The sequence below is a fragment of the Auxenochlorella protothecoides genome (assembly GCF_000733215.1).
Source record: "Auxenochlorella protothecoides strain 0710 unplaced genomic scaffold scaffold90, whole genome shotgun sequence".
Classification (NCBI taxonomy): Eukaryota; Viridiplantae; Chlorophyta; class Trebouxiophyceae; order Chlorellales; family Chlorellaceae; genus Auxenochlorella; species Auxenochlorella protothecoides.
The window spans coordinates 231,793-253,786 of NW_011934476.1; the positions used below are offsets into that span (position 1 = coordinate 231,793).

A 21,994-nucleotide genomic window follows, 5' to 3' on the forward strand; every position below is an offset into this window, starting at 1 on the left:
CATTCAGCAGAAAGTCAGGAGTGAGGATGGCAGAATTAGGCTGATGTGGGACGCAGAAGTCGAAAGGAACGGTATACGTAATCTCTGCAACGGTAGCAAGGCCTGCCTGGCCGGTGCGGCTGATGGGCAGGCATGCCCTGCCAGCCTTCCTCAAGGTGACCAAAGGAGCAGGTATAGACTGAAGTCTAGGCTCGCAGCATCTACGCCAGTGGCTTCAAGCCCAGGCTGGCCCTCAGGGCATTGGCCTCGGCGACCTCTGCATCCAATCCTGCTGCCTCAGCACCGCCACGTGACTGATGAGGGGGTGGGGGTGTGGCTGCGTTCCTGTGCAAGCTTGGAGCTGCGACAGAATGGCGTTGAGCACCCAGCAACACGAACCTTGAGCATATAACGCAAAACTCTGCCCCCCCACACCTCAATCCATACCTTCTTCACATGGTGTGGTGGACTTGGGCTGTCCCTTCTTCGATCCCTTCTCCTCCTCTCCTCCCTACGCTCCCACTCCCTGCGAATTGGGGGCCAGCTTCATCAGTGACACCGATGTGGCTGGAGGATCAGTGGCCCATCAGGACCGGCGGGCTGGGCAAAGAGTGTGGCGAGAGGGTCACATCGCCAGGCATGCGCACGGCACCCGACTCCACCATCCCCATACCTGGTGTCTCTGGGGTCGGGGCTCCTGCGCTCCCTCCTATGACGCTCCCTGTGCCTGTCCCTGGTGATGCGGAGAGCAGGCCTGAGCATGGCATCAGGGCATGGCAGGCATCCTCGCGATGAGGGCTCCTGCTTCTCATCAATTTCTTCACCAATCCAGCCTCGCCCTCCACGACGTCAGCATCCTCACCTGCTACGACTCCGGGGTGTTGGGGAGCGTGATCGACTGTCCCTCCCACGCCGCTCTCGTCGCCCCTGATCCACGCTGTGCCTGCTGCGAGGGGACCTACTCCTCCCCCGAGCCTCGCGGGCTCCCCAGGGCCCTCCCCGTCCCTCCCTGCTGGGACTGTGGTCGTCCCGCCTGCGCCTATCGCGGCTGGGGCTGCGCGTCCGGCTCCTCCTCCTCTCCCTATCGGCCTTCCTTTCTTTCTTGCTAAGCCGCCAAGGGCTAGGGTCCCGCGGACGATCGCGCCGCTGCTCTCCACCAGCGGCCGGGCCGATGGAAGCCTCGCCATCCCGTGCTCTGACCGCATCTGCGGGCGCGGCAGGCTCTGTGGGCGTGGCGGTCTCTAAAGCCGCGCTTTCCTGCAGCTTCAGTGCAGCTGCGGCAGACGTGGCAGCGGCTGCCGCCTCCGCCTGCTCCTCCTGCAACGTTGGACCAGCAAGGGAGCATCTGAAGCTACTCTAGCCCAACAATGTGCATCAGGGATGACTGCTGGGTTTGACTGTGGCAGACCAGGCAACGAGGACTTCAATGATTGCTGGTATGCGCATTGCTTGCACTCAAGGCAGGACCTGCCCTCCTACTTGCATATGATAGCGTGGTTGAAAGCAGTGGCAATCTGTAGCTGTACTCATTTTGGTTTCCCATCCCTCCACACTCCGCTCGCGCCCGCGCGCCCCTTCCCCCACTCTCTGCCTATCCCCATGGCTCACCGCCAGGGCCTGCTCATCAAACTCCTCGTCCAGCACCGAGACCCGGGGCTGCAGCTGCCCCGCCTCCTCTAGGACCTTGCGAGCCGGAAGACGAGGCAGCGCGATGTCGAAGCAGTAGTCGCGGGTGAGCATGTCGTCGACGACCTGCCATGGGAGTGCGATGGGTATGGCATGGCAAGTGGAAAGGCTCGGCTCAAGGTAGAAGTCAGTAGTCTGCTGCAGCGCAGCTCCTTGCCCAGGACGTCCCTGCTCCAACTCATCCAGCCCTATAAATATCCCTGCAGGCCAGCCCAAGAGGCCCACCTGGTCGACATAGCTTAGCGCAAAGGCGCCCTTGGACTCTCGGACCCGGACCTTCCGGAAGTCGTTGTACAGGGGTTCCAGATACTGATATACGTCGACGGGACGGCCGACGAGCCGCATGTAGAATGCGCCTGGGGGATTGGGGTGGCCAAGACTGGATGAATCACACAAAGGAAGCAGGCATGATGCAAGATTACACCACCATGTTGTCCTTGCGTCCACAGGCAACACAGTCTCTGAAGCTGCCACTTGGCAGAGAGCTCTCCCATTCCAGCTATCCATCTCACAGTATCAAACCACCTACAATGGCAGCAACCCGGCTCTGCGCCTCTTGGGCCTCCCTCCCTCACCCAGGAGTCGCAGGTACTTGAAGGCATCATCCTTGATAAACTCCACGATGATGTCTTTGTCGGGCTGGATCTGGAGCATCTTCAGGATGAGGCAGAGGAACTCTGAAGGCCGCTGCGGCTCGCCGTACATCCCGCCAGCCTGCAGGGGGAGTGCATACCCTTGAGCATTTTGAACCCTGCATGGCGCAGCAGCATTCCAGAGCTCAAAACCATCACTGAGCCTGACAACGTACATATCGCAGGACGGTTCCCTTGTCGACCAGGAGCTCTGCGGTCAGGCCGAAACATTCCGCTTTCCAATACACAGAGTCATAGATCTTCTGCCTGATGATGTACTCCACCATGTTCTGAGCGGGGGAGTGCGTGGGAAGGGTCAGGCGAGCCAAAGGTATGCCTTGAAAGCCGTGGAGACGACATCATCGGAACGCAACGCCCTACGGCGATCCCGACTCGGAAGCTTGGGTACCAGAACATGCATTCTCACCTGAGGGTTGGTTCCATGCACCGACTTCGCCATGACATCTGTGGTGTTCGCCATGGCACCCACTGACGCCCTGCCGGGCCCTGCCTGTGCTACGAGAGACTAACGTTGCCGCCCAGAGGCAAAGAACGCGAAGACGCTCCTTACAGGAAATAAGGGGCTGCTGAAGTAGATGTCCCCTTTTCTATGTATGTGATGAACATGTTGCTCGCGATGCTCGGCTTTGTGTTTTGCCCGGTTGCAGATGGGTTGAACGGGACGCAGCATGCTGGTCATGAGCACCGTGCAAGAACGTCCGTGAACTACGTCACTCCCTCTTGATAATGGGATTATTTGAAGGTTAGGAAAAAGGCGATTAGAAGGACTTTCATCCATACAAATCCTCGTGCCCGATTTCTCTAGCCCTCCCTCCTGCAAGGCACCTCCCCTGATATTGACATACAGCAGGGTCGATGACCCATTCAGCTTGCATGGCAACACCCTCCTCCACCCATGAGTGATCTAGACCCCACGCTCACGAATCCAGCTGGGGTTACAGCCAGGCTCGTGGAGGAGGGGACGTACGACGCCCTGCGAACAGAATCGCTCCAACAGCTGCGAAAGCATGTAGGGTGGGGCGACTGTGTGCGTGCTGCAGCCCCCATGCTATGAGACCGCACCAGTTTGTTTCCTCACACGACCTCATCTTCCACTTCGCGCGCAGCCTGCCCTGCGGAGGCATGTGGAGGAGGCCGCAAGAGCTCTGCTTCCTGAGCTTCAGAGGCAGGGTATAGAGGGTCGGCGCAAGCTGTTAGAGGAGCTTCGGCGACGCTTAGAGTGAGCTGAAGGGGTGCAAGCGACTTGCTATGCCGCTCGTAGGCAGTGAAGCATCGATCTCCTCTTTCATCGGGATGGTACACCGCGCTGCCTTCCGAAATTGCCCCCGGGGCAGCCTCGCAGATGGTTTCACCCTCCACACCAGGCGATCCCCCCAGGTCAGAAGTATTGATTAAGGCCATGGAGTGCTACTGGGAGGTGCTGTCTTCCCAAGACCACACGTGGTCGGCCAAACTAGAGGCTGAGCTGGAGTCTCTGCTGTGTCGAATGGCCGAAGAGAGCTTGGCCTGATTCCGCCCTGCCCTCCTGCATGCTTGTGCAACGAGGGCAAGCCTCTTCCAGAGCCCCGATTCCCCAGTCTTGTCCTGGGGAGGGCTGGAGGCTGCATATGCTACTTCACACCACCCTCAACATGAGCAGGTTGAGGGCTCATTCATGAGCACGGGAGTACAGAGGCGAGACCCTTGGGTCCATTCATTAGATGAGGGGATGGGGACAGGGAAACAATTTTGATCGTAATACAATCTCATCATATTCAAGTGGGTTGGGGGACAGGGGGGAAGTGACTGTACTCCATATCCTGGGACAGAGGTGCAGCGGTCCAGAGGGGTGATGATCCATGGCGTCAGCAATCCCCAACAGACCACAGAGAATGGCACAGACATGGTCCCAGGAATACCTAGGAGTGAGAGGCTCTACAGCGCAACAGTCCCACGCTGAGTGGGGGGGTGGCTCAGAAGAAGGGCCTCAACAGAGGAGTGTCTCTTGTGGCGGGAATGCAAGGCCGCTCAGGCTAGCCTGGCGCCCCACAACCGCCCTGCGGCCTGACCCTGGCGCAGGATATGGAACACCAGAGCGACAGGGTCGGGCATAAAGGGCAGAGACCAGTAGCTGCATGGGGCAAGGTGTGGGCAAGGGGGTTTGGAGATTTAAAGAAAGGGCGAGGCGCGAGCATGCGAAGGATGGGCTCGATGCGCCACCTCCCCCGCCTGTGGCCCCACGCACCATATGTATGCCTGCCAGGAGTCTGGGAAGGTCGCATAGGGCCCGCTGGCCGCGAGCTCCATGCTTGCCTGCGGGCAGGGGAGTGGCAGAGTGGCTGTCCGTCTGTGATGCCAGAGCAGGGGCGGAGAGGACTCAAGTTGGTGCTACGAGTGGGAACCCATCTGGGGTTGCCTGGCCTCTGCCTCACCCAAAACTCCTCTTCACTGGCGTGCTGCATCCTGCCCGTGAGATTCAGCAGCTGTGGAGTGACGGGAAGGAGTGCATGGGGATTGGGGCTGGCGTGGAGTTGCGAGGGTGGGTTGGCAGGGGACAGGAGGGTGCACATGCTGTGCTGCATCGCGGTGACCAGGACGCGAGCAGACAGCTGACGCCCCACTCCTCGAGCCCCACCCTCCCGAGAAAAGGCTTCCACAACTACCTCGTCCGTGTCCCTGGAGATGCGATGCAGGGAGGTGCCCAGGTCCAAGGAGGCGAGCAGCGCTATGCGCCGCCTCCAGCGAGGCATGGCCGCCGCTGCGACAGTCGTCCTTTCCACATACTGTGTGTCAAAGGGGGAAATGTGTCCCGGGGGCGTGGCTCATCGTTACACGCTGATTGCCAGCGTGTTACAAGCATCCTCAGGCCCAGGTCCATGGGCGGGGGCAAAGCGCTCGAAGACGGCAAGACGCCCGTACCAGACAGAGAACGCTATTATGGCTGGGCATGTCACCGACTGCCGCCCCACGGTATGACCCCATCCCCCATCTACTGCATTTCATGGCAGCCCCTCTGCCAGAAAACCGCCACCCGCCTGGGAGCCCTGGCCTCCATCACCACCTACTCACCTTTTTCCAGGCCTGCGCCAGCTGTTTCATCTCGTCATCCGTGAGTTCGGGCAACATCCTCGCCTGCAATTCTCCAGGCTGGAGGGACATTTGAGAGGGACAGGGCCACCCACAGGGGCAGAGCAGGTCCACAGCGCTGCCCACTGGCCGACCGGAGCCTTGCGCGCTGGACAGTGAGGAGCTTGCTCCACCACACAGCCTCGGCACCCACCTTCCCGCCATCCCTGGGACTCGTCCCTGCCCTCCTCCAAACCTCCCCCCCTCAAACACACACACTCGCACCGCGATAGTAGGCCAGGCCTGGTGATGCCGGGAGTCGGCGGGCAGGCTGGCCGTCATGAAACCAATCAGCAGCTCGTGCCGCGTCTGCGCCAGGTGCCAGAAGGTCTGCGCCCACCCGTCCACCAGCGTCGCCAGCGCGGCCAGCGCCGGCTCAGGGTACCCGCCGCCCAGCGCCCGCTCGTACTGGATCTTGAGCTCCGCCTGGAAGGCTCCGTGCAGGGCCAGCAGCTCCTCGTGCGAGTCCGCGCCCAGCAGGCAGCCGCCGGCCGGCACCGCCACGCCCAGGCACCGGGGGCCGCAGGCCTCAGGGTCGATGCGGGGGCCCGGCCGGGCGCTGCGGCGGGGCAGGACCGGGGCCAACGGCCCCTCATGAGGCAGTGTGGGCGGCCGAGAGGGGCGCTGGGCCCCGGCGGGGGGCGGGGTGTGCTCCGATGGCTGGACACCGGCTGGTCGGGGATGGGGGGCCCGGGGCCGGGGCGGAGCGGTGGGGAAGGCCCCGCGGGCCTCCGCAAACGTCTGGGCCATGGCGTTGCGCATGCAGAGGATCTGGTGCATGGCCAAGCTCTGCGTGGTGTGAGCGTGGTGGGTGGGAGGTGAGGGCATGGTTGAAAGGGGGATATGCATCCTTGAGCATCGATGAGGCGCTTGAGATTGTAACATCGGTGCGAAGGCCGGGCACACCGGAGCCAGGGCTGAGGCAGAGCCTGGAGCCCAGGTAAGCCCAGGTATGGAAAAGCAACCCTGTAGATCCCCGGAACTCAGCCGACATGGCCAGCCCCAAGCGTCTCGGTTCCACTGTATGCAACCGCCTCGCACCTTCCTTGCCAGCGCCGCACGCTCCAGCCGCAGCACGCCCATCTCCCCTTCCAGCTCCTCCATCTGCGCTTGAAGCGCCGCTGCACGACTCTTTTGTCGTTCTCGGAACCGGCGCTGAACCTGGAGGTGCAGGGACCCAAGGGGTTGTCACGAGGGGGACGCCCGGCGTCGCATGGAGGCCGAGCTGGCCCGGACTCTATCTTCTAGAGCAACAATCATTGAATGATGGCAACACGAGCTGAAGTATTGCTTTCCTCTGCGCACCTCGTTGTTCTTGGATCGTGGGGAGAGGGTGGGGGCAGATCCCCCATCAGATCCTAATGCCAGGGGAGTCTGGGTGCGCAGATCTCCCATTGCAGCCTGCGGTGCGCCCTTTTTACGAGCGGCATCCTCCACCCTCATCGGCTGCTGGTTGGCGAGGTCAGCGGGAGCCTGTCTGCGATCACCAGCCCTCGACGTCAAGATCGCGGCAACCCGAGTGCGCATCCGTCCAGGCAGTGGTACCGCATGCCCTCACACACCGGCCCGGCCGGGCCGCCAGTGAGTTAGGCTGCGAGGGTTGCGCCTTAGGGGTTTAGATGCCATCCTGAGGCGAGCTGCCGTGATGGGGTCGGCAGGTGTGGAGCGTATACTTTGGCAACGCCCACCTTCACGCCGCAAGATAAAAAGAAGCCAGTGAACAGATGGGCGAATTGTCACAACATGTTTACCCACCCGTTCTGTTGATAGCAGTTGTGAAACGTCCTGTTTTTACAGGATGCGACCGATGACGTCGCCTCCGACGGTGGCCGCTTGATCCCTTTCGCAGGGACTCTGCGCGCCTGAAACAGGAATTCTCGAGTCCGGGAGCAATCCCCAGGGTTCTTTGATAACCATACTTGGGGTGATTGAAGCCACAATCGTGGTAACGCATTCTCTGTCCTCTAAAATCAATCGGGGCCAACATCTCAAGATCCATGGTCCACCGGGTGAAGAATTCGTGGTCCCGCGATCATGTTGATCCGGGCCTGGCGAGATGGTTGTGATTTGACGCAATTGGCGTACCACGCACCAAATGCGCCGCTAGATCTTGCCAGCCATGATGCCTGCAGGGTCCTTACTGTTGCTTTGATGCTTGATGCGCATGCCTACCTGCATTTGGGCAATGGACGTAACATTTATTACGGGCAGTCCCAAGGCTGTCCCTGGCATGCGTGGACAACATACCTAAGGTGATACACAGCTGCTGCTCTCATGCAGCCAGTGCATGTGGGTCGCTTTGCTCACACACATGCATCAACAGATCGTCAGAAATCGAGTGGGAGTGCACTGCGTGGGCCCAGGGATATGTTAAGAACTCATCGTCACAACTGCATGCTTGTCAGCCTTTCAATGGCACCCAGAGGAAGGTGGGTGGGTTGTGAGTCCCGGCCTGATGAGAGGGCATCGCTATCAATCTGTGGGGAAAGTCAGTGCCAGCATGATATGTAAGGTGCAACTCATTTGAAACATGTGTATGTCGGGACCATGCCATTCTCAATGCCCTCATCAAGGCATCCCCATGTGCTGGCAATCCCAAGAGGACACTCCCACCTATTTCACCCAGCCACTCTCCGAGCAAGGCTGCTCAGGAGCTGTTTGCAGTCAGACATGTAGCCAGAGCCAAAGAGGTTGTAATGATTCTGTGGCATTCGAAGAGGATCGAGATGATCTGATACACCATGTCCCCTTTGATAGACACACGCTCATCCAGGCATGCTGGATCAATGAAACCAAATCAGAGGATCAGGGAGTTCCACCTAATCCCTTTTTACATACAGTTCTTCCCGCCCACAAATGCCTTCTCATATGCAGGCTTCAACACCTCTTCTTCCCCATTTTCAGTGCAGTGCCCATGCCATCAGCAGGACACCGCCCACCCGTCACGCATGCCTGGTCACTCACCAGCTTGTGGTAGAGCGTGTAGAGCTCCTGTCGTCCCTCCCAGCCAGGGTCACGAGGCAGGACGGCATGGTAGCCCTCCCAGAAGTCCCTGCCAAAGCCCGAACACCAGACCATCCCAAACTCCGCCTCTGCATGGCCGTAGTACGTCGCCGGGTCAAACACCACGGGCCCCTCCCTGGACCCGGCAACGTTGCCTGACCAGAGGTCGCCGTGCAGGAGAGCAGGGCATGGCGTGACCCCGGCAAAGAGCCTGTCCAGGGACTCCAGCAGGGGCTCTGCCATTCGCTGCAGCTCCGCGCTGCCACTGGCCTCCAACTGTGGCCGCAGGCGGTGCTCTCTGAAGAACTCCGGCCAACTTTGAGTCCAAGTGTTGCGCTGCGGGGTTCCCCCTATGCTGTTGTCCACCGCAAACCCAAAGAACCCTGCTGCGGCTTTCTCGTCCTGTGCAGTGGATTAGCCTGGGGGGGATACTCATCGCATTGCAAGGTGCAGGGTCACCTTGCGGCCTGAAGCGATCCCGTTTTGTCACATCATGCAAGAGGTTCATTGATAGGGTGTGCAATCATACATGGCTCCCGGGGCACCTTGACGGTCCCAGGGATGTGATCTGTGCAATGCATGGCTTCCCAGCACCCGTATTCGGGTACCTTCCCCCAGCAAGAGCCCCTCACCCGCCTCACCACGGGGGTGGCTTCGTGCATGGCGGCCAGATTGACACCCAGCTGTCCCTGATCCACAGGCCCAGCCCTTTCGATGAATTCCATGATGATAAAGCTGCCCATTGCCTCTGGTCCATCACCCCAGTGATGGACGGCAGGGACACGCAGAGTTTTCGTGGCTGCAGGCATTGGGGATGAGAGGGTTTGCGTCGGGCAACATGATTCCCACGAGGGGTGATGTGCCCCTGTACAGAGCTGCACACAATATGTCAGACCCAGGAGCCTCATTGCCATGCATCTTGCATCGTCCCTAAAGCATGTGTCTCAGCATACCGCTTCCGACAAAATTTCACCATCCCATTGCAAGGCACATGTCATACATTCATAACTCACCATACATAGCCTGGAGACCCAAGGCCTCGCCCTGAAACATTTCCGCTGCATTGCTACCACTGGTCTTGACAAAATATTTGGCGCCCTGCGATGTTGTGGCCTGCATGGCACTGCTCCACCCGCTGCCTCCCAGGGATCTCCAGCCGGTCACTTGGCCCTTCGCCATGTGCTCCTCTATCCAGCCACCCGCCACATCCCTGCATCATCATGCGGCGCACTGGCTGGGGGTACTAATATTTTGGGGCGAGCGGTGCGAGCACTCCCTCGATGCCTGCATGGAGGGGCCTCACCGCATGGATGCTGCTGTCCTCATGGTCCTAGAGCGCCTGGCACTCGGCCGACCAAGGACACATGAAACATTCCTGTGACTTGCTGTTAACATACAGCGAGTGCTATCCTCGAGTCTTCAAATGGTTTTATGACCGGCTTGCATCACAAGCCAAAATGATGGGGCGTGACGAGTTCCGTTCAAGGAGTCCCAGATCGCGCGGGATTTAAATTAGTAAAAACCCGACGACAGATCGCCGAAAACCCCGAGATTGTTTTTTCACATCTAAGTATCTCAAACCACTTGCAAACAATGCGCGGCGTGCCCCCATTACCGGAAACCCCCCGAGGGCCCTTTCACCACGGCCGACATAGTGGCCGCCAAGGCCACAGTCCACGGTACCTACTATAAAAGGTTGTGACGCAAGTAGCCATTCCCACGGAGCGCGTGGATGCCTTCCAGCACGGCGAGGCCCGCTTGTTCAGGACATCCTTCCATGGGAAGTCCCACCCCGCAACCCAGGTTCGAACTCGAATCACCTCCAACGGATGGCCCGTGTGATGAGCATGCAGCCCGTCCCCGTTCCGCTGCACTCAGTCCCAGCTCTTCAACACACGCACATGACTGTTTGTCAGTCGAGTACTACAGGTGCGCCCGTGGTCCGGGCAAACCTGAGTGGTTGGAGAAGAACAGCGCCAGCCAGCGTGAAGGGCGGACGAGGCTGATGCGCCGCCACTCTTAGAAGACCGGCTGCCAGCAAACATTCACAATCAAGCAGCTGAGGCAAGACTCTCAGAAGAGCATTGTCTTCTACCCTGACATTGGGCATTCGGGTTACAGTGACGCCACTTTCCAGTGTCTGCTCCTGTCCCGGTGGGCCGTTGAGCTCTTGGAGTCTCTGCTGGCCATCAACCCGGCCTTTTGCAACCCCAGCATCGTTGCCTCGGTGCGAGAAGCTGCGCTGCGCAAGGCAGGGATAAGTTTGGCCGTCTACACCAGTGTGGCCGACCACTTGGCCTTCCAGCAACACCACCCAAATTTGCACCAAAGAGATTCCTCGATCACTAACAAGGAGATCGCGTGAGCTGCAAGGCAGGGTCGCTCGGTGCCAATCACCAGCACCATGGTGCCAATCACCGGCACCTTGGTGCCAATCATCTGCACCTTGGTGCCCCACTGTAGTCCCACATGTATGCACTCTCCATTGCAGGAACATTCGCCGGTCCAAGAAGTCCACTCCATGGATGCTGACCCAGATGCAGCCAGAAGCCTGATGAAGGCGGTCCAGGCTCGGCGTTCAGACTTTGCCGTCGTTGAGCGTGACAATGAGGGGCTGATTGAACTCGTCGAGCTCAACAATAATCACCAGCGTGTCCTGCGCGACTGTGCGCATGGCCGCCCTGTGTGGATCGACAGCATGCATGGCACTAATGGTGTGAATGTGAGGAAGTGGTGGGATGGGTAGCCATGCAGTGTATGGCCTGGGCTCTGGATGCCTCTGTGTCAGAGGGGAGGCTGTCCTCACAGACGCCCCCCCCCTCCCTCCGTACAGATCAAAGCCTTCCTCCTGACCGCAATGGACTCGGGGAATCGGGTGCACAATGGGTCTGCGGCGCTGCTGCGGCATGAGGGAGTGGAGGGCATCCAGAAGTGGCTGAGAGTGATCTTCAACAAGATGGGCCAAGACTGGATGCTTTCCTGTGTGTTCATCGACGCGAGTGCGGCAGAGTACAGCGCCATCAGGTGGGAGCACGCTTTGATTGTGCGAACAGCCGCATGTTTGATATGATCAATGGCCCGTGAGGACACCACACGATCCCTCCCCATGCACAGGTCGGCTTTTCCTTACTGGATGCCCGTCCACATTTGCAGCCTGCACCAGTCCGAGGCTGTGGCATCCAATGCCAGCCGCCCCGGGAAGGGCCACGGACAAGACTTTGTAGCGTCCTTCAAGGAGCTGCAAAGCATGTCCTTTGACCTACGGAAGGACTCGAACCAGACTGCCAAGCAATTGGGCCATCGACGTGTCAAAGGTGAGTATGGGGGTGACGGGGGGCGGACTGCTCCTTTACGTTTATTGCATAGGTAAGCGATGCCTTACTCGCAGCGCGACCATGACATCAATCCTCTGACACCCTCCATTGTTCTGTCCACTTTGCAGCAGATAGTTTTGCGACCAGGCAATCGTTGGAGCTTGGCAAGATCCTTCTGCGGAGGACGGGGGAGCGACACCTAACCCTCTGACGTCGGCGATATGGTGAGTTACCGAGCGTACTGTGGGTTGCCGTTTGCCGAGGAGACCGTTGGTGGTCTGTGGTGTGGGAGGGGGGGGGGGGGGGGGAGGGGGTATGTGGCTGGGGATATCTGGCATACATGACACCTTTTATGGTCTCCCCATTGCACCGATGCAAGGGTGGCTCCGCAGCAGGCCACCCCCCCTCCTGATGCAGGAAATGTCCTGCCATTTCCCAGCCCTCTTGTAGGCCGAAGAGGGCGCTTCAGCTGGTCTTTGGATGGTCAAATAGACCTGCAGCGGAAGCTATGGTGCAGCCGGTCCCTGATCACCAGCATTCGCTGGGCTGAGCTGATGGGTTAAGCACTCCGGCGAGGAGAGTAGGAAAGCAGGGGGATTGTGGCCAGCACGTGGCCGTTCCCCCCCATGTTTGGTGGTCAAGAGATTACGACGGACGGTGCAGAGAAACTGTGGCATTGCTGTAAATCAGGGTTGGCCTAGTTTTCAAGGTATGCATGTATTCACCTTGGATATCGATCGTGCCTCCATCCATCCACGACAAGAGCAGGGCAGGAGTTGGAATTGTGGCAATCAGTGGCTATCTGCCTCCTGATTCTCAGGTGTCTCGGGGTACCTGCAGTGGACGAGCAAGGCCAAGCCGGATAAGGATGCGATGCACGTGTGAATCCGCTGAGGCAGCTTGGGCAGAGTGGATGAAGACCGGAGAAGTGAACCTGGGTAGCGTGCTATGCATGACGGGAAACATCTCGTTGCCATCAATACAACCTCGTGACACCAAACCTGCCCTGGCCTCGGCATCCGCGGAGCCTGACACTCAAGGACTGGACAGTGCCACCGCCCCACACCCTGCGGACAGTAGCAGCGGTGCACCTGCGTCGCTACTCAGCATCCCAGACAACCCGGCGCCTTCACCTGAGAGCGATCCAGAGGTCGACGAGGAATGCAAGCGATTGGCGGCAATGGTTCTCTTAGTCATGGAGAACGGAGCGCAGGAGGAGCGCGAGGCACCCTGCAAGTACCTTGTGGAAGGTAATGCACCTGTGCTGCCTGCTTGGTCGGCTGAGACCATTCCCTACGAGCGGCACGTCAATTGCAAAGCATGTCGCATCCGCTCCCACCTTGAGAGGGGGTGTGGCAAGAGGCGGCAGACTGCCTCAGCAAGCAAATGAGGGCCAAGATGACCTTGCACCTTTTGTGAATCCCATGTTTGTAATCTACTGGATCAGCAAGCAGGCAGGCAACGCGTGTGCAGGGTAGCATTACCCTCGGACGGGCGATGGGGGTGGGGAATCCCCCCACGCACCGCTCTTGGCCTTCTGAGGCCCCGGGCATCCAGCACGACTGATATGTGCATACGGCGTTCCATCGCCCTTGAGATCGATACTCTATCCGGTACAATGATAATTCAACAGAACAATCTGCATCGTGCGGCGCTTTCGCAGCCCCATGGGACATGGCCACGCCCTACAAAATTCGAAAATCTATCGACCAAACGAGGGGCCCTCGCATCGCGAACAAGCATGTTAAGATCTAGAGAAGGCTTACTTGACAATATTTGAGGGGGGATGTCCGTGGAAGTGGAGTTGCGACTTGTTCCAGGGGCGTGATATCGTGGCGAATGAAGGGTCCTCGGAGGGTGCAAGGCAGCACAAGTCGCAAAAGGACGAGGGCATTCCCAATAGGCGGCGGGGCCTTGGAAAGGCTCGGCGGGCGGCGCTGGCCAAGCGCAAGGAGGCCGCAGAGAGAGTCGACGGCAGCCCCGCCCCAGAAACCGACGCCACAGCGGCACATCGCGCGGCTGTTCAGCCTCCTGCCGTACAAGCAGGGCCTGGAGGCGGTGCACATTCCTGGCACTTTGACGACGCTGCTGGCGCTGCTTCAGCGTCATGAGAAATACAACAAGGACGGCATTGAGAAGTTGACGGGGCTGCAGCTGCCCACTGAGAGGGAGTGGAATATGTACACAGCGGTTGAGGTGAGGGACGTCGCTAGATACTGTGGTGGAGGGGGTTTTGTGTTGCAGAGAGGCCTTCTGCTATTTACCTCGACCACGGGCTGCTTTCCTTGGGAAGCTTCGGTAGGGTTGCCCTTCACTGTTCAATACTCTGTGGACCGGTTTGCAGCGGTGTTTTGCCATGGGAGAGTCCTGAACCCACTACTGCCCATCACCCACACCAACCCCAAGCAAATCCCTCCAATCTCAGGTGCTGAAAGTCCTCAACCTCGAGAAGGTCTGTGCCACTGACGGCACAAAGATCACCGCCAAGAAACGCAGGGCGATCGAAACCCGCCTCCACAGCAAACTGGAGGAGTTCGAGGTGGAGGTGAGCGAAAAGGGAAAGGTGGCGAAGAAGAGGAGGAGAAGAAGACGGGCGACAGAGAGGAGACGAAGACGGACTGGTTTGTCCACATCGGCTGGGCCTTCTTCACCCTCCTCTTCAACTTCCGGCGCTTTGAGGGCTGCGGCTTGTACTCGGCGGGGCACTGGCGGACCAATGGCTACAGCGTCTCGGTGACCCTGCGGCGGCAGAGAGGACCACCCCGGCCCGGCGACCCCCCGCCCCGCCCCCCCGGCGCCCCAAAGACCAGCGGCAAACGCGACTGCGGCGGGGCGCCCTTGGGCGCCCCAATGGCAGGGGAATTGCCGACGAGCATTACCGGTGAGTGGTCTGCACCATGGACTCCTTAGGTGTGTGCTGCTGGGGATAGTTCTCCTGGCTAGTCGACATGCTGCTGTGATTGCCTGGGACACTTGCAAGTGGTGCGGGAGTGTTGGCTGCTCTGTTCCTGGGAGTGACTGTGGATGTGGTGTATACCAGCAGCGAGGTGCACCCACCTTTCCCACCCACTTATTCCCCCACCAACCACCCACACTTGCCTCGCTCCAACAACACAGCTCACCCCACCCCACCCACCTATACACACCTCTGCAGGCAGGACCCCCCTCCAGACGATGCCAGGATAGACAAGTACGTCGGCATCGACCCCGGGCGGACCAAGATGTTTACCGCGGTGGACGAACACGCCAACGTGACATCCTGCTCATCCAAGGAGTTTCACGCCATGTTGGGGTCCAAGCGGCGGGAGAAGACTATTGGGAAGTGGCACGCGGAGGCCCCAGACTATGTCAAAGAGCTGCACAAGTGAGTGATGTTTGGTGTGTGGGGTGTATGCTGGGACAGGCCCCACAGGGGCGGGCACTGTGTCACGACACCCCGCATTGCTCCAACTGTACCAATCTTCTTGCTCAAACCCATCTTCCCACAGGTGCCCAACCCACAAGACAGCCAGCACAGAGGTGCTTTTATTGCGGGTTGCGTGGATCATTCCCTACCAGCGACGGGGCCTGGCCTGGCGCATCTACAAGAAGCCCTTCCGCAAGCAGTGGCACCATGCCTACGTCGGCAGGGAGCGGGCCATCCCCCGGCAGGCAGAGCAGTTCCACGCCCCCCCGGGCATGACTACCATCGTCGGCGTGGGCAACTGGTCGGCCCAGGACGGAGGGGGGATCATGCGGGGGACTCCGCCGAGGCCCTGGATACGTTCCTTGGGGCGCCTGCGGCGCGTGTGCAGGGTGGTGGTGGTTGACGAGCACAGGACTTTCAACTGTGCTGCGGCTGTCACACCTCCCTGCATGCCCACCAGCACAAACAGGTCTGCGACGGCGTAGAGGAGCGGACAGAGATGTGGGACACCAAGCGGTGTACCAAAACGGGCAGCAAAGTCCATGTTGTAAACCGTAACATGTACGTAGTTGTCAACATGCTCATGCTGACCAGGTGCTTCTCTGCGAATGCACCTCGTCCATCAGCTTTTTGGGGGGGCCTGCTTCCCCTCCCTCCCCCCCCCCAAACCCCGTGGTTTGCCGATTGAGGCAACCAACTACGCAAGCGTTATCCCGTTTGCGGGAACAAGCTGCTAGCATCCGGCACAAGTCCGGTAGAGGAACAAGGGTATTCCCGTGCATTCTTTTGCTGACAGGTCACGCCCCCTCGCCCCCTCCAACATGTCTTGCCGAAACTGACAAACCACGCCAACCCTGGCCCCTTGAGGTGCCCAGTCCAAGGATCAAGTAAAATTCAGGATGTTAAATGCTTGTAGACCATCGGCACCCCTTCCTGAGCTAACGCTCGCGCATGATCGTGGTTTGGTCAGCCACTCAGGGTAAGGAGACGCAGGTCTTAACCGGCGTGATAAAATCCGCTAGTGTCCCGAATGATATTGAACACAAGACTCCGAATACCATTTGCTTGCTTGCAGATGTAGACATAGAAGACCTTCCAGCGAGCTAAGGACTGGCTGGCAATGGTCTGTGCCCAAGGGACGGCAGCGACAGCAGTGTGTGACGGAGGCACAGGCTACCCGCAAGACTATGACCAACCGCCAATCACCCGACATGCACACCGAGGCTGGATTCCCGCTGCCCCTCGGTGCAAGCTGGACTGAGGCAACGGTGAGTTTTGCTCATAGAAGGTTTGACAGAATTTCAGTGGCTAGGCCGTCCCAGCGCTGCATAGTTCTAGTTTCCCCCATGGCCCCAATTTGCAACACCCACCTGCTCTGCGATTTCCACACCATCCATCCAGGGTGCTGTCAACTTTGCGGTGTACTCCTCCGCTGCTACCTCGATGTTCCTGTGCCTGTCCACCCCTGCGGATCACGCACTGGGTAGGTTGACATGGGAGATCGCATTCGACCCCATCGTCAACCGGACTGGAGACACCTGGCACCTTGCCGTCGTAGGTCTTGATTCCAACCTACTTTATGGTGAGCGTGTGTAATACCAAGCTCGATGTCGTGCAGGCACTGGCTGGCATGGAGGAGGTGATGAGCTCGGCAGTAGCAAGTGGTGCATGCTCTTTGATGCGCAACCACCGCTATTCACTGTCACCCAGCATTCTCGAGAGCCAGCATTGAATTGCGCTGGGCTGACCCGCGCAGCCCATGCCGGCCCCATCCGGCCATCTGTGTAGGTTTCAAGGTGGAGCCCTGCGGCAGCTTCTCCGAGCTGGATAGTGGCACAGCAGGCGCCAAACCCAGGGTGAGGATTTCAGTGCCATGATGCCTCCTGCCCGCCCTGTCGCACATGCAGGGCCTCACATTAACCTCCCCCTGCGTGGCATGCAAGCCGTCGCCCTGCTCAGCCCCCCCTCAGTCTTGCTCGCCACCTCATGCCAACAGTCTCATGTGCTGCTGGACCCCCACGCCCGGACCGTGGTCAACGGACGCACCCGCTTTGGCCAGCTTGGGCCTGTGAGTCTGGCTGCCTGCATGAGCAGGGGATGCACTTCCTGTTGTGGGCGTTCAGCATCGGCGCGGTGATGTGTCACTTAGCATGTGACAGTCTGCTCACCGCTCCGACTTGATGCTGGTCTCCTGGATGAGAGACTCGGATATGCACCCAGCTCCCCCCCTCCCCTCCCCCCCCCTAATCCCGCAGCAGGACGTCGAGTATGGAAGCCCCGGGGTCTATGGCACGGGTCCCACCTGGCCCCTCACCCTGGCGGCCTTGCCCCATGCCGCCCCCGCCAAGCCCTTTGACTGGGAGGGCGACCGACCCCTGGGCCGGCCCATGGAGGACCTGGTGATCTACGAGATGCACGTCCGTGGCTTCACCGCACACACCAGCAGCGGGGTCGAGGCGCCGGGTACGTACTCGGGGGTGATTGAGAAGCTGGACTACCTGCAGGATCTGGGGATCAATGCGGTGGAGCTGCTGCCCATCCACGAGTTCAACGAGCTGGAGTACTATGTGAGGAGGGGCTGGGAGGGTTGGAGTGGAGTTGGGGTGGCGATTTGACTGAGAGGGGTGCTGAGATTTCAAATACCATTCTTATAAGTTTGGATAGAGGCGAAGCAGACCTGAGGTCAGAGTGATTGTGAAAGCGTCATCTGCTGACACGCCGAGGGGTTCCTGATGCTTTGTATGCGAAGCATCTGGATTCGATTCAAGCTCGCATGCCTCAACTTCTCGAATCATAGGACGGGGGGTCTCCGGCACGATACAACTTCTGGGGGTACTCCACCCTGGCCTTCCAAGCCCTCATGGCTCGATACGCCGCATCCGACGCCGCCACCGAGTTCAAGTGAGGCCGGGAGGACTGATTACCTTTTGTTCTTGTAGAGCCGGGGCGAGGAGGGGGGCGACTCTTCTGGGTAGCAGCCATGTTGTGTCCCCATCAGATTCCATGCGTCATCCCTTGCCGCCAAGATGTCATGCCTATGCGCTCATGCATCCATTGCTGCTGCACACTCCAATTCGTGCAGGCAGCTCGTCAAGGCCTGCCACCAGCGCGGCATCGAAGTCATCCTGGATGTGGTGTTCAACCACACTGCAGAGGGCAGCGAGGCTGGGCCGACCCTCTCCTTCCGGTGGGTGGGAGGGAGGAGAGAGAGGGAGGCAGGATTGTTTGGCTTTATTTGAAGCTGCTTCCCCATAGTGATGAGCAGCTACACCCATGTCCGGGACTTCCAGAATGACGCCCATGACCCTTGACATATGCATGCCCTACATGGGCGGCCATTGATCAACGGCGCAGGGCTTGCGTGTACATCTGTCTGGCCAGCTGCCCGGCTTCGTTCCCTGCATTTGCCTGGCAACCCTCGCATGCTGCCTCTACAACTCCTTGGTAAAGTCAACTAGCTCCCTCTATTCCCAGATCGCCCTTCCCACAAACAATCAAATACAGGGGCCTGGACAACACCACCTACTACATGCTGGCCCCTGGTGGGCAGTGCTACAACTACTCTGGCTGCGGCAACACGCTCAACTGCAACCACCCAGTGGTCTCCGCCTTCATCCTGGACTGCCTGCGCACCTGGGTGCTAGACTTCCACGTGGACGGGTTCCGCTTCGACCTGGGCTCCATCCTCACCCGCGCCCCCTCCATGTGGACTCGGCCCAAGGGATGTGGTGGTGGTGGCAAGCACGAGGATGCGGCCAGGGGTGAGGCCGCCGGGGCCCGGATGTCCGGCGCCACGTCACCTCCACCCCCCCAGGGCCCCCGGCACATGGACGCCGGGGCGGGTTCGGCCACGGGCACGCCCCTGTCTGACCCCGGCCTGATCGAGGCCATCTCGACCGACCCGGTGCTGGCGCGCACCAAGCTGATCGCGGAGGCCTGGGACTGCGGCGGGCTGGTCCAGGTGGGCGCCTTCCCCCACTACGCCGGGCGCTGGAGCGAGTGGAACGGGCGCTTCCGCGACGCGGCCCGCGCCTTCCTCAAGGGCTCCCCCGGCGCGCACGCGGGCGCCTTTGCGGCCGCGCTCTGCGCCTCGCCCGACGTCTTCCTGCACGCCGCGCCCGAGGGCGACTGGTGGGGGCGAGGGCCCGGCGCGGCCTGGCGCGGCGGCCGCGGCCCCGCGGCCTCGGTCAACCTGGTCACCGCGCACGACGGCTTCTCCCTGGCGGACCTGGTGGCCTACAACGAGAAGCACAACGAGGCCAACGGCGAGGGCGGGCGCGACGGCGAGACCCACAACCTGAGCTGGAACTGCGGGGAGGAGGGGCCGACGCGCGACCCGGGCGTGGCCGGCCTGCGCGCGCGCCAGGCGCGCAACCACGCCGCCGCGCTGCTGCTGGCGCAGGGCGTGCCCATGCTGGTTCAGGGCGACGAGTGCGGGCACAGCAAGGGCGGGAACAACAACACCTACTGCCACGACTCGCCGCTCAACTGGCTGGACTGGCGCGCCGCGTCGGCCGACGAGGGCGGGCTGGCGCGCTTCGTGCGCGCGCTGCTGGCGCTGCGTGCCGCCCACCCCGCGCTGCGCGAGAAGGGGTGGCGGGGGGGGGGGGACCTGGTCTGGCACGGCCCCGTCGCGGGGGAGGAGCCGGGGTGGGGCGAGGACGGCCGCTTCGTGGCCTTTTCGCTGCCGGAATCTGATGGCGGGGGGCTCTACGTGGCCTTCAACGCGGGGCACGGCGCGGTGACCGCGGCGCTGCCGGCGCGGGCGGGGCGGGTGTGGGAGGTGGCGCTGGACTCGGGGCGGGCCCCGCCCTTCGACGTGCTGACCGCAGACAGCGCGCTGAGCGCGGACCAGGTGCACGCGGTGCGCGCAGCGGGGGAGCCGTGGCGGCGCGCGGGGGTGCTGCCCATGCTTCCCTACTCCTGCGCGGTTTGCGTCTCGGTGCCAGACCCGCTGACGTCGGCGTAGCGGCGGCAAGCCTGTACAGAACTTTGGGTGCATGGCGCGGCTGGCCAGTGTCCTTGGGCTGGATCCAGGAGCAAGGCCCCTGGTGTATTGAATGACAATGACGGGAGAGCATGACGAGACTGTATAGGGTGGTGTTGATGGCAATGATATATGGTGTACATAAGGGTACAGGGTCGAGGAGTGTGAATCAAAGCGTGCCCCGCGCCGCTCATGTCTGAGACTGAAACGCGGCGCAGTGCTGTGCTTCCTCGGCCCGAGAGTCAGGCCGGCACGCAGAGACCCCATACAGACGCTCCACTTAGGTGGTGTCCACGCCAAAGTAGGTGCCCACAAGATGAGTCAGGCCTGGGAGAGGGGCACGAGGGGCACCCTTGCAGTGTTGTCGGTTTTGGTCGGGATCACTGAGCAGACAGAGGCGGCCCAGCCCCAAGAAGCCACGACTGGGTGCTATGCATGGCACAGGTACCGTGGCCGGCATCGCATGCCCCATGCCATGATCACCACACCACAGGCCAGCGACCACCCACTGCATGTTTTAGATCCCAATCGATCTGACGCCCACCTATGGCCAGGCAGCCGCCCAGGACCACGCGTGCAGTCGCCTTTCCGATGGGCGCTCCGCCGAGGTGGGCGCTCAGGGCTCCCATCCCTGCCTGGAGTTGTGGAGTGGAGGTTTGTGTGTTGGTGAGCCTGCAGTCGCAGCATGGGCCAGCCACCTTTTCCCTCTCTCCCGGCCCCTCCTCCGTAGTTCGGTGACGCTACAACGCAAGCCTGCTCACCAGGGTGAGCAGGGATACGACCGCGACGCTGGCGCTCCTAAGCCCCGCGTCGTGGGTGAGGAGGGCGGCGGTGGCCAGGGGTGCCGCGCCGCCCAGGCTGAAGGCCAGCAGGGAGACCGCGGCCGCCTGCATGGGGCTGGTCAGGTTGTCGGCATCCACGCCGTCGCGGTCCCTGGCGTGGGCGGCGGCCGGGTCTTCTACCTGATTGGTGAGGGTGCTGGCCACCTGCCCGGCCAGCTTGGGAGGCAGGCCGCGGTCAATGTGCACCTGCGCCAGGTCCCTCTCTGCCTCCGCCTGCGTGGCGCTCATGTGGTTAATGGGAGACATGCGGTGCAAGTCTGGGGCCGCCAGAGGCGTTTGGAGTCGCAACATCCTCAACGCTCTCTGAGCAGGGGCCGGTATGGCTGACATCCATGCTGGAGATTGGAGGCAGAGCTTAGATTTCCCCCATCCCTCTTCCAACTAATCCTTCGGACGAGGGTCAGTTCAACACCCGCTGCAATCCCGTCAGCCTGGGGTCCGACCTTGCTTGCCGCCCCCGCCTGCAGCTGCCGCTCCAGGGCCACCAGGTCTGCCCTCTCCGCATCGCGCTGGGAGCTGACCGACACGTACTCCCCCACGGCCATGGAGGCGGCCCCCGCCACGACCCCGGCGACCCCGGTCAGCATGAGCGTCCGGTGGTCCACGGCCGCGGCGCCCACCCCGGCGAGCAGGGAGGAAGTGGTGACCAGGCCATCGCTGGCACCCAGGACCGCAGCCCGCAGCCAAGGAGCCCTCGAGCTGAAGCTCCTGTGAATGTGATTAGGCGGCTTGGTGGGAGGGTGTTACGGGAAGAAGGGGCGTGGGGAGGCCAGGGCACACTCTGCCCCATCAGCAGGTGGTGCATCCCTTTCAACCATACGGGATGCAGCACCCCAGGGACACGATACAACGCCTGTGCCTTACTCTCGCTCTTTGTCTGCTTTGGATTCTTGCTCGGCGGCTTGGCTGGTGGTCAGTGATCGGGCCTCCAGCCCCAGGCTCGCATCCAGCCAGTCTGGGCGAAAGCTTGAGGCGGCGGGAACGAGGGATCGGAAACGCCCTGCCACCGACGTCAAGCG

General features: G+C 60.9%; 7 protein-coding genes across 7 annotated transcripts; 3 read left to right on the forward strand and 4 right to left on the reverse strand.

Annotated features, from left to right (window-relative positions):
• Positions 1–200: 200 nt before the first annotated feature.
• F751_6549 (Pre-mRNA-splicing factor 38A) lies at positions 201–2,778 on the reverse strand (the record flags this gene model as incomplete). Its single annotated transcript, XM_011403777.1, has 7 exons — positions 201–293; positions 1,180–1,296; positions 1,588–1,731; positions 1,891–2,021; positions 2,241–2,379; positions 2,474–2,587; positions 2,725–2,778. The coding sequence occupies 7 exons, from the start codon at positions 2,776–2,778 to the stop codon at positions 201–203; spliced, it is 792 nt and encodes a 263-aa protein (XP_011402079.1).
• Positions 719–910, forward strand: F751_6550 (hypothetical protein; the record flags this gene model as incomplete). Its single annotated transcript, XM_011403778.1, has 1 exon — positions 719–910. One exon carries the CDS (start codon positions 719–721, stop codon positions 908–910), a length of 192 nt encoding a protein of 63 aa, XP_011402080.1.
• Positions 2,779–4,325: 1,547 nt separating the features above from the next.
• On the reverse strand, positions 4,326–9,169 carry F751_6551 (Protein-ribulosamine 3-kinase, chloroplastic; the record flags this gene model as incomplete). The annotated part of the gene is made up of 8 exons (XM_011403779.1): positions 4,326–4,428; positions 4,543–4,610; positions 4,730–4,780; positions 4,961–5,080; positions 5,649–5,951; positions 6,465–6,584; positions 8,388–8,828; positions 9,059–9,169. The coding sequence occupies 8 exons, from the start codon at positions 9,167–9,169 to the stop codon at positions 4,326–4,328; spliced, it is 1,317 nt and encodes a 438-aa protein (XP_011402081.1).
• Positions 9,170–11,283: 2,114 nt separating this feature from the next.
• On the forward strand, positions 11,284–15,631 carry F751_6552 (hypothetical protein; the record flags this gene model as incomplete). The annotated part of the gene is made up of 7 exons (XM_011403780.1): positions 11,284–11,450; positions 11,541–11,740; positions 12,561–12,619; positions 13,745–13,936; positions 14,166–14,192; positions 14,899–15,104; positions 15,229–15,631. 7 exons carry the CDS (start codon positions 11,284–11,286, stop codon positions 15,629–15,631), a joined length of 1,254 nt encoding a protein of 417 aa, XP_011402082.1.
• On the reverse strand, positions 12,532–12,759 carry F751_6553 (hypothetical protein; the record flags this gene model as incomplete). Its single annotated transcript, XM_011403781.1, has 1 exon — positions 12,532–12,759. The coding sequence occupies one exon, from the start codon at positions 12,757–12,759 to the stop codon at positions 12,532–12,534; it is 228 nt and encodes a 75-aa protein (XP_011402083.1).
• A 702-nt stretch (positions 15,632–16,333) lies between the features above and the next one.
• On the forward strand, positions 16,334–20,115 carry F751_6554 (Isoamylase 1, chloroplastic; the record flags this gene model as incomplete). Its single annotated transcript, XM_011403782.1, has 9 exons — positions 16,334–16,414; positions 16,548–16,728; positions 16,935–17,002; positions 17,143–17,214; positions 17,402–17,713; positions 17,944–18,047; positions 18,229–18,333; positions 18,651–19,245; positions 19,405–20,115. The coding sequence occupies 9 exons, from the start codon at positions 16,334–16,336 to the stop codon at positions 20,113–20,115; spliced, it is 2,229 nt and encodes a 742-aa protein (XP_011402084.1).
• Positions 20,116–20,413: 298 nt separating this feature from the next.
• On the reverse strand, positions 20,414–21,562 carry F751_6555 (Fe(2+)/Mn(2+) transporter pcl1; the record flags this gene model as incomplete). Its single annotated transcript, XM_011403783.1, has 4 exons — positions 20,414–20,460; positions 20,678–20,768; positions 20,895–21,188; positions 21,419–21,562. 4 exons carry the CDS (start codon positions 21,560–21,562, stop codon positions 20,414–20,416), a joined length of 576 nt encoding a protein of 191 aa, XP_011402085.1.
• Positions 21,563–21,994: the final 432 nt, after the last annotated feature.